The 16,511-nt window shown below is 56.4% G+C and overlaps 1 protein-coding gene across 8 annotated transcripts in view; it reads left to right on the top strand.

The window, feature by feature from the left end:
• The window catches only part of KCNG2 (potassium voltage-gated channel modifier subfamily G member 2), a 73,944-nt gene that overhangs the window by 31,003 nt on the left and 26,430 nt on the right, over window positions 1–16,511 (top strand). For 6 of the 8 annotated variants that reach the window (XM_082417783.1, XM_082417786.1, XM_082417784.1 and 3 more), the window contains one exon: window positions 8,465–9,178. In XM_082417783.1, coding sequence (XP_082273909.1) covers window positions 8,465–9,178 — 714 coding nt within the window. Of the gene's footprint in view, window positions 1–6,552; window positions 6,669–8,464; window positions 9,179–16,511 lie in introns of all 8 variants that reach the window. The other 2 variants (XM_082417788.1, XM_082417787.1) reach the window with 1 other exon arrangement.

Raw genomic sequence — 16,511 nt, 5'->3', positions numbered from 1 at the left:
GCCTGTGTTATGTGTTCGTTCTCGTGAACCTGTGTCAGCTCAGAGGTTAAGCGTTTCAGCTGTAAAGCAAAGCAGGTACCTGGAAGGAGAGACCAGCCTAGAGGCTGGAATGGTCTTTGTGGAAGGGCCGGGGCACAGCCCCCTTTTCCCGCAAACCACCGGGCGGCTGACGGTGAGAAGAGGTGAGGGAGGAGGTGGCGTGTGAACTGAACTTGTGAAGATTCCAAACCAGAACTGAGGCAGGGAACAGTTTAGCAAAGCCTTTAATCACTGGATTAACTATCTGGCAACATTTACGGTGTGAAATAATGTTTTAGATCCTAAAGCCACCGGCTTTTAAGCTGAGATGAAACGCCCACCTTTTGGATGCATCTGTGGGCCTCCTGTGCCCTCGGGGTGCCTGGTCCCCCCTCCCCACCCCCACGCCCCACCCCATGCCCCACACCCTACCCCCACCCCCGCCCCACACCCACCCCCCACCCCCACGCCCCACCCCACCCCCACGCCCCACCCCCTACCCCACCGGGGAGCACGAAGGCTCAAGCATCTGTGGCCTGTGCTGGGCAGGCAGGCAGAGGGAGTCCAGCAGAGAGACAGGTGCTGACAGCTGGGAGTCCACCAGCTTGTGCACAGGCCGGGGACGTGGGGGCCACAGGGGGGTGCGGGGTGCCCAAGAGCATGGCTCCCTCGTCCCAGGTTCAGCCAGGGGTCTCATTTTAAAGGTCACCTTCTCCAAGTAAGAAGCTGTCTGTTTTGTACAAGGAAAGAAATCTCTCCTGGAGAATACTTTGCTTGGTGACACCCAAAACTTTATCTCTGCTAAAGAGGATTTAGTCTGTTCCAGTTCATGTTTTTAAGCCTAAATTGGTAAATTCAGCTACAGAATAAATATTTCCTCCGCTGTGGGTTGACCTTCTGGTATTTGAGAACCCTTCCTAATCATGTGTGGTTTCCCCCTTTTCATTTTCATTCACACACGCCCCTCAGCCGCGCACCCTTGCAGGCCCCCCAGGAGACGCATCCTTAACCGGCCCCCCTCCTGCCCGCAGCTCCAGGGACCCAGGGACGGAATGCGGGGGTGCCAGCCGGGGCAGGACCCGCTGGGCGCTCAGCGTGATGGGCAGACGCCTCCCTCTCCTCTGGCCACGGCTGCCTTGGAGGCAGTGGACCAGGCCCCTGGCCCTTTCTGCGGTGACTGCTGAGTGTGTCCAGCCCCAGTTACAGTGTCACGGGGCTTTGAGCTGAGGGAGCGGGAGGGAGGCTGTGCCGGACACGGTGGCGTCTTTCCCCAGAGTAGCTACGAAGCCAAGTCCCACAGCACACATTCCTTTTGAGGACTAAAGCCCCCAGGTCTCCCTGTAAAGCGCCAGGCGTGGAATCTCCTCGTCCTGTTGGTCACTGAGTCTTTGCAGCTGGATGTCTTCCATCTTCACCACATTTTCGTCACTTGGTTTATTTTCACCTCTTCTTCTGGGATTCCTAGTAAACAGAATTGATCATTTTCCTTTCTCCTTTGCTTGCTTTATGTGTCCTTCTCTGTGATGTCTGTCTTCCATTGACCCCTTTTGGAGGGTTCCTGGGAGAGAATGCCTCCACCTGACCCAAACTGACCTCAAGCTGACCCAACCTGACCTCAACCTGACCTCAACCTGACCCAACCTGACCCAACCTGACCTCAAGCTGACCTAACCTGACCCAAGCTGACCTCAACCTGACCTCAAGCTGACCCAACCTGACCTCAACCTGACCCAACCTGACCTTAACCTGACCCAACTTGATCTCAACCTGACCCAGCCTGACCCAACCTGACCTCAGCCTGACCCAACTTGACCTCAGCCTGACCCAACTTGACCTCAGCCTGACCTCACCCTAACCCCAACCTGACCTCACCCTGACCCTAACCTGACAGACTCTACTTTCAGTCTCATCTGTTCGCCTCTGGAAACTGTCTTTCTTATTCAGCTCCTCCTGGACTTTGTGATAATGTCTTTCTTCCTCTGGGGTTTTAATTCCTTCTTTGATGTCTGTAAAGATTTTTGATAATCCTATCATCTCAGGTTCCCTGGAGCCTGATCCTGTTATTCCCGTGTCTGCTGGTGTTTGCTCGGCTGGGATTGGGCCCTGTGTACTTTATAATTTCGGTTTGTGAATTCATCTCAGTTGAGGCTTCATCAGCGGGAAGCTATGAGGCTCGAGTGGCGAGTGGTCCCTCTAGACCAGGGGCGCTGATGGCATTGGGCTGGGTCTGCCCTTCTTCTGGGGTGTCCTGCACGTGCGCTGTAGGGTTTCATGGCACCCCTGGCTCCTTCCCACCAATGCCAGTCACACCCAGTCACGACAACCAAAAATGTCCCAGGCCTTGCCAGGTGTCCCGGGGGCAGAGTCACCCCAGTTGATTATGTGTGTCTCCAGCATATTGCCAACCTGGGACCACCTTTCACAGGAGATAATTTCTTAGCTTTGAGTTTCAGAGACAAAAAGTTTCAACCTCAAATCCATTGTACAGGTAGACTTTTTGACACATATTCTTGTAGAGCCAGGCAGAGAAATCTTGTAATCCTCCTATCCCATAGGCAGATTTTTTTCTAGTTTACCCTTTCACTAGGGTGTAGGGACAAACATCGCTGCTTCCTGTAGGATTAGTTCAAACCCTCCACTTCCTGTCATGATGATTTACCAGTTTACTATCTATCAGAAATGAACACGTCCAAGAGACCCCACATCCTTGGCAATAAAGTGTGTCATCAAACCTTCCCACCTTACAACGTGGTAATTTGAGATGTTTATTTTTGCTATTAGAAATGAACTGGAGGGACTTCCCTGGTGGTCCAGGGGTTAAGAATCCGTCTTCCAATGCAGGGGACGCGGGTTCGATCCCTGGTCGGGAACTAAGATCCCACATGCCGTGGAGCAACTAAGCCCACGCACCGCAACTACTGAGCCTACGCTCCTCAACCACAGAGAGAGAAAACCCGTGCGCCACAACTAGAGAGAGAGAAAACCCACGTGCCACAACTAGCGAGCCCGTGCACCACAACAAAGCCCTCTTGCCACAACGAAAGATCCTGCGTGCCGCAACTAACACCCGAGGCAGCCAAATAAATTAATAAATTAAAAAAAAAAAAGAAATGAACTGGAGCATCTTTTCATATATTTAAAGTCTGTGTTTTCCCTTTACTGTAAACTCTGTGACAATTTGCCCATTTTTTCTATTGAGCTGTCAGTCTTTTTCTTAAAATCCATGGCACTTGAATGCCTCTTATGCCCCACACAGCGGATAGGGACACACTTCAGGGCTCTCAGCAGTGAATATCAGTCTCTTAAGAGAGAACCTGACTTAAAAACACTTAGTAACATGTAAGTTATGTTTATATTTGTAAATGTATATTCCGGGGAAGAAAACCCTTTACAGGAAAGTTGTAGGATCTGGCTGATTACCCAGTTATTTTAATGATAAGACATCCCTACCTACAAAGAATTCGGAGCACACATTTGATGTGGCTACAAAAGGAGCTGATTAACCTGTGCTACAGATTCGTCACGTGGCTCCACGGGGACAGGAAGACGTGGAGGACCACAGCCTAGCGCAGGCAAGGTGGGCTTTCCCGCTCCACACTTGTCTCTGCCCCTCACGGTATTCCAGGCGGAAGCTGCCGTCAGCTCTGGTTCTGACAGTTACGGGAAAAGGACGTGAGGTCACGGGGCACTTTCCCTCGGGCACACCTCGGCCTCAGCCCAGAAACTCGTGAGCCTGCCCTGGAGGCTCCATCCTTCCTGGTGCCCTCGCACAGCTCCAGAGAGTGGGGCGCCCCCCGTGAGGACCCCCGCCTGCCTCCTGGGCAGATGCTGAGTCCCCCTCCGAGCTGCCTGGGAAGGAGGTCGGCCGTGAGCCGCTCGCATCCTTGACGTGGAACTCCGAGCCGCTGTCCCTGGGTCCTCGATGAGAAGCAGCAGCTTGGGTGATCTCTGCAACAAGTTTCCGCCACCTAAACAACTGACTGCGTTTCGAGCGAGCCTGCAAAGCCCTCAGGGCAGCCTCTCCTGTGCGCAGAGCCAGCCTTGCGGTGTTGGAAGCGCCGGTCGTCCTCGCACCCCCGACTCCCCCCGCTCCCCCCGCCATGAGCTCCAGCATCGCGTGTCCAGCACCAGCAGATGTTACTGACATTTGCTGCATGAAACGCCGACCCCGAGGCATCAGCAACCCAGCTGAGCCCTGAGCGCCTTCGCCCTCGAATCCTGCAGTGACTGGGCAGGAACGCTGGCTCTCTCCCCGTGACCCCTTCTATTTGGTTTTCTCCCCCTCCCAAATCTCAGGGTCAGTGGGCATCCGGGCTGCATGCTGAACACCCCTTGGGCGCCGCCCGCTTTACGCTTCGTGAGTCGCCCCGGTGGTAGGTTTGCCCGGCAGTGGTTACAGCATCAAATCCTTAACAACAGTGGAAGGTCTTGATTTTGGCAGTTGAAGCAGTGGTTCTCGGGCTTTAGTGCACTACACCTGCTCATTGACATGCACGGAACCGGATGTCAATTTTTTTTTAATTGAAACGATAATGTCCATTTTAATGTGTACAATTCAGTGTTTTTAGTATTTTAACCCTCACCACTACCTAATGCCAGAGCAGCCTCATGACCACAAAAAGAAACCCTGTAACCATTAATCGGTCACTCCCCCACCCCCCAGCCCGCAGCCCCTGGCAACCACTAACCTACCTTCCTTCTGTCTCTGCAGATTTGCCTGCTCTGGACACTTCCTTTCTGTCTGGCCTCTTCCACTTACACCATGTTTCCAATGTCCATCCGTGCTGTGTCCTGTGTCAGCACTTCATTCCTTTTTGTGGTTGAGTGTGTCCCAGTATGTAGATGGCGCACATTTGCTTATCCATTGGTCAGCTGATGGGCAGTTGGGTTGTTCCCACATTTTGGCTATTGTAAATAATGCTGCTGTGAATATTCACGTACACGTTTTTGCGTGAACCTAGGCTTTCATTTCTCTTGGAGTAACATTGCTGGATCCCATGGTAAGTCTATGTTTAACTTTTTGAGGAACTGCCCAACTGTTCTCCACAGCAGCTGCACTATTTCACATTCCCACCAGCAGCGTACAGGGGTCCTGACTTCTCCACGCCCTCGCCGACACTCCTTTTTCCATTTGTTTGGTCGCAACCAAGCTAATGGACGTAAAGTGGTACCAAGTCGTTTTGATTAGCATTTTCCTGATGACCGATCACACTGAGCATCTTTTCAAGTGTCTATTAGCCATTTTTGTATCTTTTTTGGAGAAGTCCTTCAAAGCCTTTGCCCACGTTTTAATTGGGTTTTTTGTCTTTTTGTTTTTGAGTTGTAGGAGCTCTTTATATATTCTGGACACTAGACCCTTATCAGATATATGATTTGTAAATTTTTTCTCATCCCATGAGCTATCATTTCATTCTCTTGATAATGTCCTTTAATGCACAAAAGAGTTTAAGTATGACAAAGTCCAGTTTATTTATTTTTCTTTTGTTGCTTATGCTTCTGTTGTATTTCAGAAACCATTGCCTACTCCAAGGCCATGAAGATTTACTCCTGTGTTCTTCTAATCAGATTCTTCCCCTCCCCAGGGTTTGTTGTAATTGCTGTTGTTTGTTTGAGTGACTTTACTGGACGAATTAGGCAAAGTCTGTATGTTTTTGTCTTGTGTGGCCACTGATATCTCTGTCCCATTAGCTTAATGGTCAGCAAGTGACTGGACAGAGATTCTCAAATGCCTGGAACAAAAACGAAGACAAACCCGTCTTTGCAGATGGGCTCTGTGTGTCAGGGCACCCTCAACACCCAGCAGGCCTGTCCCTCGCCTCCCCCTTCACCTCCTGCTTGTGCAGAGCTGCAGGTCAGCTGGGGTCGGGGTGGGGGGAGAGTGTAGGACCTTCTCAGGTCTTTCCTGAGCATGCACATGGCCCCAGGCACGTGAGCAGCATTCTAGATTTCGAGCAGTTTGTTGGAGCATTTCCAAAGCATCTCATTCCCCAGCCTCTTCTCCCAAGCTTTCTGCTTAGTCTATTTTTTGCCCCAACAATAATGTTCATCCATTGCCTCGGCAAACATTTCCGTGTAAGTGATTTCCACAAACTGCCCGGGTGGCCACTTTAGCCCTGGGAGAGTCCCGAGTTAGGGGAGGTACAGGCAAGCCTTCTGAAGGGTCTTTCGGGGGAGCCACCAGAAGGGTCCAAATAGTTATGGTTCCTCCTGAGTCGGGTCCACTCCTCTTCCAGTAGCAGTCGTGGTACCAGGAACGCAGGCTGTCACCTTCAAGGCGAACGCTGAGCTGGGAAGCAGGTTAAAATGCTAAGAGCTCACTGTAGTTACCAAGATTCAGCTGTTTTTACTCAAGTGTCCCCCTGGCTGCTGCTACCCTTCGGTTAGTGTCCAGAGTTCCAAAAAAAGTTGATTCTGATGGTTTTTACCGGTTTTCTCATTGCTTTAATGGGGGGATATTTGAGGGTCCTTACTATGTAGTTTTCCAGTCACTCAGAATTTTAAGTGTAGAGCCAGGAATATACTTTTTTTTTGCAGGTTCCCTTGATAATTTTGGTGCTGTTGGCCCTCAGTCTACACCTTGAGAACAAAACTGGAACCGTGCCCCTCCCCTCCAGATTACTGCTTAGCCGATGTCTAAGATATACTCCCTGGTAAATGGGACCTTTGGAGTTTATGTCCCCGGATTGGTATTTGCCTGTTTTCTCTGCTGTGTCACTGTTGCCACAGTGCAGAGAAGTGCCTGGTGCCAAAGCGCTGACCCCACTGTGTTAACAAGTCAAGGGGGGCCAGCCTGAGTGGGATTTGGAGGAGGAACAGAACTGCCCTCCAGCGGTGTGGAAAGGAACCCACAGGAGCCTCTGCAAAGGACAGAGTCATCAGTGTTACCTGTGGACCCTTTTTGATGTGGTTCCTGAGTCAGGGACCCTGTTTCCAAACAGATACATAGACGTTAAGGGGTGACCCAGCACTGGGCAGAGGAAGGAATATCAGATGCAATTGTGGGTAAACACGCCACAAAACTTTAAATGTCCACATTCAGGACAAAAATGATTTTGTCTCAGTAACATGTTTTGTGACATGTCCTTTTAACAAGTGCTGAGTAAACCAACACATTTAGGAATTTTGGTTGCTGGTCTATGCACAAGCTATGATGAGATACTCATTAAGAAGAAGAATATGATTTCTTTTGTGAGTTTCTTGAACCCTGGTCAAAGAATAAAACAAGTAATCATTCATATAAGAAACTCACCTGGAATCTTACCTTTGCCCAAGCATTCTTAAGAAGGCATCTGACAACAAATGCCAAAGTGCATATGCCCACCAACTAGTGTGGGTGACCCATGTTCAAAATATTTTAAAGAGGATCTGGGCTAGCAATTCCCACACTACAAAGATATTTCCCTCCCTTATATGTTTGGAGCTGTGAGCTTCATTAAGCTTTGGGGCCACAGATCCCTTTGAGAATCTGAGGATCCTCTATTAGAAAAATGTGTACACACACAAGTTTGCATCTAATTTTAGAAGGCTCATAGATCCCTGAAGAATTCCCATGGACAACAAATAAAGAACCTCTGGTTTAGAGAATCAAGGCAACCGAAGCATTGTGAGTTTCTCTACATCAGTGCCTCCCAAACCCAGCTGTGCAGCAGAATTATCTGGAAGCTTTCAGAAAGCAAAACAAACCCGTTTTTTTTAGGGACGTTTGTAAATGTACGTAAAAGCAGAGAGAAAATATAATGGCCCCAGTGTTCTCATCACCGGGCTCCAGCAGCAGGTGAAGTGTTTTGTCTGCACACCACTTGAGAAAGATTTGCTTAATGAAGATCCAGACCTCATTTCACATGAATACCTCACTGCGGACCTCTAAGGGGCCGAAACCCCCTGTTTTTCACGAGTGCAGTACTAGTCTCATGCCTTTAAAAAGGCTTTAAAATCATAGATAGTGCTGGGATTTTCTTATTTACTCTTAGATGTCTTTTTATAGTTGGTTCCCTCTAATCCGAATCCAAACAGCGTCCACAGGCTGTTCTGGCAGTTTGGCTGACGCTTCTTAAGGATCAATACATCCCTAGCAGCCCTCTCCCCTGGCCCCCACTTGTTAACCAGCCGGAAACCCCCCAGGTCTGGCCTTGCCATCATCTCCTGAAGCAGCATCTCCAGGGCGGCCCGCCCTCCTCCCTCGTGCTGCCCCGCGTTGGCCGTGTCCCCAGTCTCCAGGCAAGAAATTAAGGCGGGTCCCTCGTAAGCGGGGCCTGCTGGAAAGCTGAGGGGCGGGCTCCTGGGACCACCTGCAGGCGTCAGGGATGCAGGAGAGGGGAACCGAGCGGCGGGGCCGACGGAGCCCTTGGTTTGGTTCGCTCCCCAAGCCCCAAGGTCGTGCGTGGGCGGGGGTGTCCCCGAGCTGCCGGCCGGTCTGCGGCCTAACGCGCGATCCCTTCCTTCGCAGGCCCAGCCTCCGGACCCCGGGGCGGCGCACGTGGCCATGGCCCTGCTCCCCGGGCCCGCGGAGCCCCCGGGCCCCGAGCCCCCGGTTGGCGGCGGCGGCGGCGGCGGCGGCGGCGGCGTTGGCGGGGCCCGCGCCCGGCACGTCATCATCAACGTGGGCGGCTGCAGGGTGCGCCTGGCCTGGGCCGCGCTGGCCCGCTGTCCCCTGGCGCGCCTCGAGCGCCTCCGCGCCTGCCGCGGCCACGACGAGCTGCTGCGCGTGTGCGACGACTACGACGTGAGCCGCGACGAGTTCTTCTTCGACCGCAGCCCGTGCGCCTTCCGCGCCATCGTGGCGCTGCTGCGCGCCGGGAAGCTGCGGCTGCTGCGCGGCGCGTGCGCCCTGGCCTTCCGCGACGAGCTGGCCTACTGGGGCATCGACGAGGCGCGCCTGGAGCGCTGCTGCCTGCGCCGCCTGCGCCGCCGCGAGGAGGAGGCCGCCGAGGCGCGCGCGGGCCCGGCGGAGCGCGGGGGCCCCGGCAGCCCGGCCTGCGCCCCTGGGCCCGGCGGCGGGCGGCTGGCGCGCGGCCGGCGGCGCCTGCGCGACGTGCTGGACGACCCGCGCTCGGGCCCGGCCGGCAAGCTCTTCGCCTGCGTGTCCGTGGCCTTCGTGGCCGTCACGGCGGTCGGCCTCTGCCTCAGCACCATGCCCGACATCCGCGCCGAGGAGGAGAGGGTGAGCGCGGGGCCGGGGCGGCTGGGCCGGGCAGGGCCGGGGGCGGCTGGGACGGAACCAGGGTGGGGGGGGGAGGGACGGCGGCAGCTGGGCCGTGGGGCGCCCGCTGGGTGGTGGTCTTAGGCACCGCGACCCCGTTGGTCGCTGAAACTGCAGGCCCTCGGCCCCCCTGCACCCGCCCAGGGCAGGTTCGCCGGGGGTGAGGCCCTGGCGCGGCTGCCCCGTCAGGCCGCCCACTGCGCTGCCAGCAGAGGCTCCAAATTCCAGCCAATTCCGAGAACTCGGCAAGGCTGTCGGGCCAGCGGGCCTTCTCACGGAACCTCTCTGGCGGCCGGGCCTTGAGGCTTGGGCAACTTGGAGTTAAAACGCCCGGTCTAGAGAGTGCTGTGCTCTGAACCCAAGTCCCGTCGTCCTGGACCACAGGGGCAGGACCTCTGAGTCGTTCCAGGCGCCCAGCTCTGGCACACCCGGGGCCGGCTTTGTGGAGGTGCCGGGGCTCGTTTCTGAGCGGACGGTAGACTTCCTGCCCCCTCTGTTGTCCCGTGAGGCTGCGGGCAGAAGTGTCATCCTGGGGTCAGGATGTCCCCCGATGCGCACACTACGGAATGTCTCGGAAGCACTCGGGGAAGGCCCGAGTGGGTGTCGTCCGGGTCGGGCTTAGGCGAGAGGAGGTGCTGCAGTATTTGAAGGGTGTGGCTGCGTGTTGCCCTCAAAGCGTTGCCTGTGTTTTCTCACGGGGTGGCAGGGGCGTCCTGCCTTAACCTCCCCAGCTCCAGCTTCCAGGGGTGGCAGAGGCTCGGACTTGAACCCCCGGCCCCAGGCAGAGCAGGGCAGAGCTCATGTCAGCCTCTCAGTGAGAGCCCCTCCGCAGTCTGGGGCAGTGCCCGATGCTCGCCCACTGCTGTCAGCTCGTTATTCAGAGACACAGAGCTCGGTTCTGCTGGAACATAAGCTGTGAGCGGTCTTGACCAAGAGCCTGGTGATCCTGACTGCAGATTAAATTTAAATGTAAATTTTAGGAAATTGGTTTGGCTTCCTTCATTGTTTGGGTGTCTGATTCCTGAGCTGTCATTTCCAGTTGTCTTAACTAGGCCCCAGTTGGGGATTCTGCTTGTAAAGACACTCGACATGTTTGGACTTTCTCAGTAGCAGTAACTCCATACAATCCGAGGAAGGAAATCATTTACACAGGAATCAGGGAACTGAAGTTAGGGCTGCGTCAACTAATGACAGCATCACCGGAGGTCGAGCTGAGAATCCTCTAGGCGTCATCTGGTCCCCACGTCACCCACCATTCACATCCGTCACCCACCTCTTCCCCATTTCCAGAAGCACTGCCTCACACCACCCAGATGCTGTCTCACCACATCAGTCATCAGATTAGGAAGTAAGGATCCTAGTGTTGGTGAGCACGTGGTGGGTGTGTCCATGTGCTTGTGAGGGGCGCTTACGAAGCCCCTGGCCCGCTGCACACAGTAGGTGCCGAATAATAGTAGGTGTTGTCACTGCCACAGGAAGGAAAAAGTTTTATGTTTCATCAGCTGTGTGTGTGGTAAAAAAAAAAAAACATAAAATTCACCATCTTAGCCGTTTTTATGTGCAGTTCAGTGGCGTTAAGTAAGTTCACAATGGTGTGCAACCATCACCACCCTCTGTCCCTAGAAATCTTTCATCTTCCCAAACTGAAACTTTGTCCCCATTAAACACTAACTCTCCGGCCCCTGGGACCCAGCCTGTACCTTCTGCCTCTGTGAATTCAGCTGCTTCAGGGACCCATTTAAGTGGAATCAAACAGGCATCATCTTTCTGTGACTGTTTCACCGAGCACAGTATCCTCCGGGTTCATGCGTGATGCAGCAGGTGTCAGACCCCTTCCTGTTCAGGGGCTGAGTAACACTCCCTTGTATGTGTCGCCTCACTTTGTTCATCCATCATCCGTCGGTGGACACTTGGGTTGCTTCCTCCTTCTGCTGTTGGGAGTAACGCTGCTGTGGACACGGCACAAACGTCTGGCGAGTCCCTGCCCTCGCTTCTTTGGGGTTTATCCCGGGGGCGCGCTAGCTGGCTTCAGCGGTGAGTCTGTGTTTACTTTTGCGGGGAGCCTCCCTGCTGTCGCTAGCAGCTGCACCCTTGACGCCCTGACCGCAGAAGTTTCCAGGCACGAGGCGTCAGGGATGGAGGGCAGAGAAGGGAATAACTTGGAATCCTTCATTATTTTCTTGTTTGTTGGGGTTTTTCCAGTAGAAATTTTTATTTTATTTTATTTACTTATTTCTTGGCTGCATTGAGTCTTCGTTGCTGCGTGCAGGGTTTCTGTAGTTGTGGCGAGCGAGGGCTACTCTTTGTTTTGGTGCACGGGCTTCTCATTGTGGTGGCTTCTTTTGTAGCGGAGCATGGGCTCTAGAGCGCAGGCTCAGTAGTTGTGGCGTACAGGCTTAGTTGCTCCGCGGCATGTGGTTTCTTCCCGGACCAGGGATTGAACCCGTGTCCCCTGCATTGGCAGGCGGATTCTTAACCAGTGTGCCACCAGGGAAGCCCTCCAGTAGAATTTAGCTTGAAAGTCACAAGGCTGAAGTATTATCTCTATGTGATCTCTGATTTTAATTGAGTGGCTACATAATTTCTTTGTGAGATGCCAGGTCTTCTCTTGAAGGCTCCAGAAAGCATCCTCTGAGAGGCACAGCACCGACAGCTCCGTGGGCCTGAGGTCCTCATCCTCCAGCAGTGACAGGCAGGGACGCTTCCCCGACGCACCCACGTTCTAGTTGGCACTCCAGTTAAACGCACCCAGTTCCCTCCTGGAAAACGATTTTGGGGGAGCAGGGAGTGTCGTGAAGAAGCAGGGGCGAGCTGGTGCGGCTCCCTTTTCATCAGTCTGTCTGGTGACATCTCTTGTCATCTCTGGCAGCATTGGCATTGGTGGTTATTTTTGTGTGTTGGTGCAGAAAAGCATCGAGGGAGAAAAAAGATTATTATCCTCCATTATTCAGGGACTCAGAGGAAAGTTGATTCGTGCTGCCGATCCGTGAAATGCCCCTTGAGTGGCCGGGCCTACCCCGGGCTGGAAGGAGGCCCCCACTGCGCAGAAATCCCAGCCGCCGGCTCCAGGGTGGCCGGGACGCGGCCTTTGGGCACAGGGCCCAGCTCCCTTCGCCTTCTGTCTTGGCCCCAGGACAGACTCTGCAGCCAGACGCCCAGGTCCCCTCTGGCCGGTGACGTGGCCTGAGCCCCAGGGTGGCTGGCAGAGCTGGGCAAAGTCCCCATGCTCCCGAGGCCGCGCAGGCACCGTGTGCTTGTGGGTGGGCGTCCTTGCGGTCCGCCCTCCCCTAGAATCCAGGCTCTCGCTGTCCAGCGCTGCCCCTGTGTCTCCTCAGTGCCCTGGAAGCCCCTGTGCCCGGTGGTGGCTCCGTCCAGAATTTGCTCTCACGCATTGTAACTGAGTGAGAGCTAGGTCTCCGCTTTCCACGGCTTATAGGAAGAAGGATAGTAAAAGCATACCTGCAGGACGAATCTTGAGGACGTTTTGCTGAATGAAACAAGCCAACTGACAGTTCAGTAGGACAAATCCTTTCTGATTCCACTCATATGAGACACTTAGAGCCACCAGATCCGTGGAGTCGCAGTGTGGACGGGCCGGGCGGGCGCAGTGATCCGCAGGGCGCAGGCCGTCCCAAGTCAAAGCAGCTGGGGCTCCGGTGCGTCCAACCGACTCAGGAGGCCCCGAGGACCCTCGGCCAGGAGGGGCCCAGGACCCCCCCGTCACGCTTAGCAAGAGCAGGGCAGCCCCGGGCCGAGCAGCCCCAGCATGGCTGCTGCAGGAAAGGCCGCAGAGCCCACAGCCACACCGGGACTCCTTGCTGCCTCCTGCGTCCCCGTCAGGGTGCGGGGGGGCCCCGGGCAGAGCCGCCTCCCCGACTCCATGGCCACTCGGTGTCCAGATCGGCGCGCAGGTGGGGCTGGGTCCCCAGGAGCGTCTGCGGGGCAGCCCAGGGCTGGGCTCGGCCTTGGGGTGGGACCCGCGGGACCCTCACGGCCCCTCCTCTGGCTCCTGCCGTTCTGAAGGCGACACTGTGAGCACTTAGGCCTGCTCCTTGTTCACGGTGGGGCCTTGATGGCTCCGACGTGGACCGCGTGTGTCCCCTGCCGCCGTGAAATAAACCCCCACGAACTGCCTCATGAAACGGCACGACTCGCCCTCGAGGTCCCAGTGGGACCCGGGCCTCAGGTCCAGGGCTGGTTCCTACGGAGGCTCCGGGGGACCCGTCCCCCTCCCTCGTCCCTTGGCCCCTCCTCTATCCTCCCAGCATGTCACCTGGTTCGCCTCTCCCACCACCGTCCTCTCCTCGTGATGGGCTGTGAGGACCCTGTGGTGACACTGGCCCCGTAACCAGGACGCTCCCGGCTCCGGCCTCGCCGTCATCCCGCCCTCCACAGCCCCTTCTGCCATCGGAGGCGACGCAGCCGTGGGCCCGAGGCCAGGAAGTGGGCGTCTTCCAGGCATTACGTGGCCGACCACCGTCATGATAAAACTCGAGGGCGAGACTCCTGCTGCATGTCCCCAGGTCTCCGCCCCGGTCGGGGCCATGCCGGTGCTGCCCAAGGAGCTGTCTCCCTCCTGCACTGAGGTCTCAGCCAGGAGCCCCTCCAGCGCTCAGCTCTGCCCTCGTGGACGCCTGTTCTCAACGTCCCGTGTCATGTTCATAATCTCAGACCCAGCAGACATAAGGATCCCACCCCTGTCTGAGGGCTTCCGAGGGTTTGAAACCCCAGGTGACATCAGACTTGTCCATGCAGAATCTCCAGGCCCGGACGGTGGTTTTGCTTTGGAGATGAAGACAGGTGTTTGCAGGGCGAGGAGCTGGCCAGCGGGAGGGAAGGAGACTGCCACCCGGAAGCCCCATGGAACGCACGCCAACCCTGAGTTATCTTAGCACAGCGTTCGCTGTGTGTCGGCAGCAGCTCTTAGGAGCGTTGCTGTGGCGTCTTGGGTGTTTACTGGGTCAGGAGCACGAAGAAGAAGGACCAGGGGCTCCCCGGCACCCCCCCCCCGCACTGCTGCACCGGTGTCCCCCCAGCTGCATGAGACTTCTGGGGCTATGGCTGCTCTTGCCTCCGCCTGCAGGACCCAGGGGCAGAGGTTGGAGGCGTGCACGCGGGACCCGCTCCATCCTGTCCCGGGAGGGACCCGCTCCGTCCTGTCCCGGGAGGTCCCCGCCGGAGTGGGCTCAGTCCCCAGTGTCTGGTCCACGGCGGGACCATCCACGCAGGAAGGAAGGGCTCCCTGGCACCCAGCGGGTCTCATGACCTGGCCTCAGGCTGTCTGCTCAACAGTCCCTCCTTGTCTGCAGAGATGAAGGTTAGTAATACCAAACCCCTGAACACCGTGGCCACAGAAAGTTACCCTGAATTCTCTGACCCCAAGAGTACATTCTGAGCCAACGCACTGCCTGGTTCCTGGGAGAAACGATCACAGCGGTCACCACCCCGAGGTGCCCCCGTCTCATTACTGGGCTGGACCGTCTCCCCTTGGCACACGAGCAGAAGTTTTAATGCCAGGTGCTCAGAGGGAGCAGGAGGGGTCTGTGCCCCCCGACCCAGTGAGGTGAGGCGGGGGCCAGTGCTAAAGGGATGCCCCCCAGCTCCTGTGGACGGCAAGGCGGCTCCAGCTCCAGGGCTGACCCCAGACCCCACCTGCAAGTCGCTGTGGGAGCCCCAAGCCAGAGGGGAGGCAAGCCCCCCGACCCGCTGCCTCAGGGGTCTCCAGTGGGCCTCTGGCCTCACTCCTAGGGTGCTGGGGGCTCCGTGAAGGAGACAGAGCGTTTCTCCAGCCCTCCCCTCCCCACCCCACCCCCTGTTGGGCAACACGCAGGCCCAGGGCCTGGGCACCAGGCCAACCCAGAGCCCACGATTGCTGCAGGATGGTCCATCCTCCTGAGGTTGTGTCGGACGTGGTTAGGTGACCACGGGGACAGGTCGTGCCATCAGGGCCCTCCCCGTGCTGGACGTCACCCCATGGCGCCTGCCCGGCGATCAGATGCTGAGGACAGGCCTTTGGAACCGCTGGGAGGATGGGATAGAAGCCTCTGTTTCAGCAAACAGCTCGCAGATTCCTTCATGCGGTGGCGGCCGTCGTTGCCTGGAGACAGTGCTGAGCCTGGCGGCGGCGGGACGGGCTGCGGACCGGCCTGGGGGGAACAGCGCGTCCTCACGCAGGCTGCGCTCAGAGCCAGCACTTCCTTTCCACGGAGGCTGGTGTTTGGCTTGCGAGTCGATTTTTTCCTTCAAGCTCATATGATTAAATCAAGACCCACATAATTAGTTATGGATTTCATGACTGGGACTTCAAGTATTGAGTTCACTAAGGCATTTGCCAACAGCATCGGAAGCTGGTGACAGAGCTTCTGCTGCGTGTGGGCACAGACACACACGTCGAGTTTGCCAGCCTGGAGCTGGGGTGAGAGCTTTGCTGCTTCCGAGCTGTGTCAGTCAGGGTTCCCGGGAGAAACAAACGGAACCAGCGCAGGGGGCTGTCTCTCCTTGGTTCTCCTCTGTGGGACCCCTGGCCCACCGTGGTGTGTGGAAGCGCGGCACCGTCTGGTCACAGGCTCACAGCTGGAGGGACTTTGCCTCCGATGACTCGGCCTGGAGTCCCCCACCGCCCGCCCCCGGCCTGCCTGGGATGATGTCAGGCCTTAGACTCTGGAGGTGATGCTGAAGTGATTTAGACTTTGGGGGCTGTTGGACGGAATGCAGGGAGAAGGACACGCACTGGTGGCGGCGGGGTGCAGAATGCTACCGGCTGAATGTCACGTCCCCCAGATTCACATGCTGAATCCTAACGCCCAGTGTGTCGGGGCCGGGAGGCCTCTGGGGGCGACGAGGTCATGAGGGTGGAGCCCTCGTGATGGGATTAGTGTCCCTGTAACAGCGACCCGCCCCTTCGCCATGTGAGGACACAGTGAGAAGGTGCGTCCATGAACCAGGAGCAGGTCCTCAGCAGACACCGATTCTGCCTGGACCCCACGCGTCTGGCTCCAGAGCTGCGAAGGATGAACATCTGTTGTTTCAGCCCCAGCAGCAGCACAGACAGGCTGCGCCGGTGGCAAAGGAGCCCCCGAGCATGGGGACCTGGGCTTCTGTCCAGCTTCTGGCAGAGCGTCTCCTGTCCACGACGACGTAAGAATGCTGCATTTGGGCCGCTGCCACAGGGCCGGACCATGGGGCTCTCCCACCAGCATCTGCTGGGCACTGGAGCTGCACGTGACCTCCACCTCATCCCAGGAGGCTCCGGTCCCCACCCAGCAGGGGAAGGTGGCTTCCCTGTGGAAACGCG

The sequence above is a fragment of the Balaenoptera physalus genome (genome assembly GCF_965194825.1).
Source record: "Balaenoptera physalus genome assembly, chromosome: 12".
NCBI classification, from domain to species: Eukaryota; Metazoa; Chordata; class Mammalia; order Artiodactyla; family Balaenopteridae; genus Balaenoptera; species Balaenoptera physalus.
Note: the sequence above shows the minus strand (reverse complement) of the source record. Positions and strands in the feature narration are given on the sequence as shown.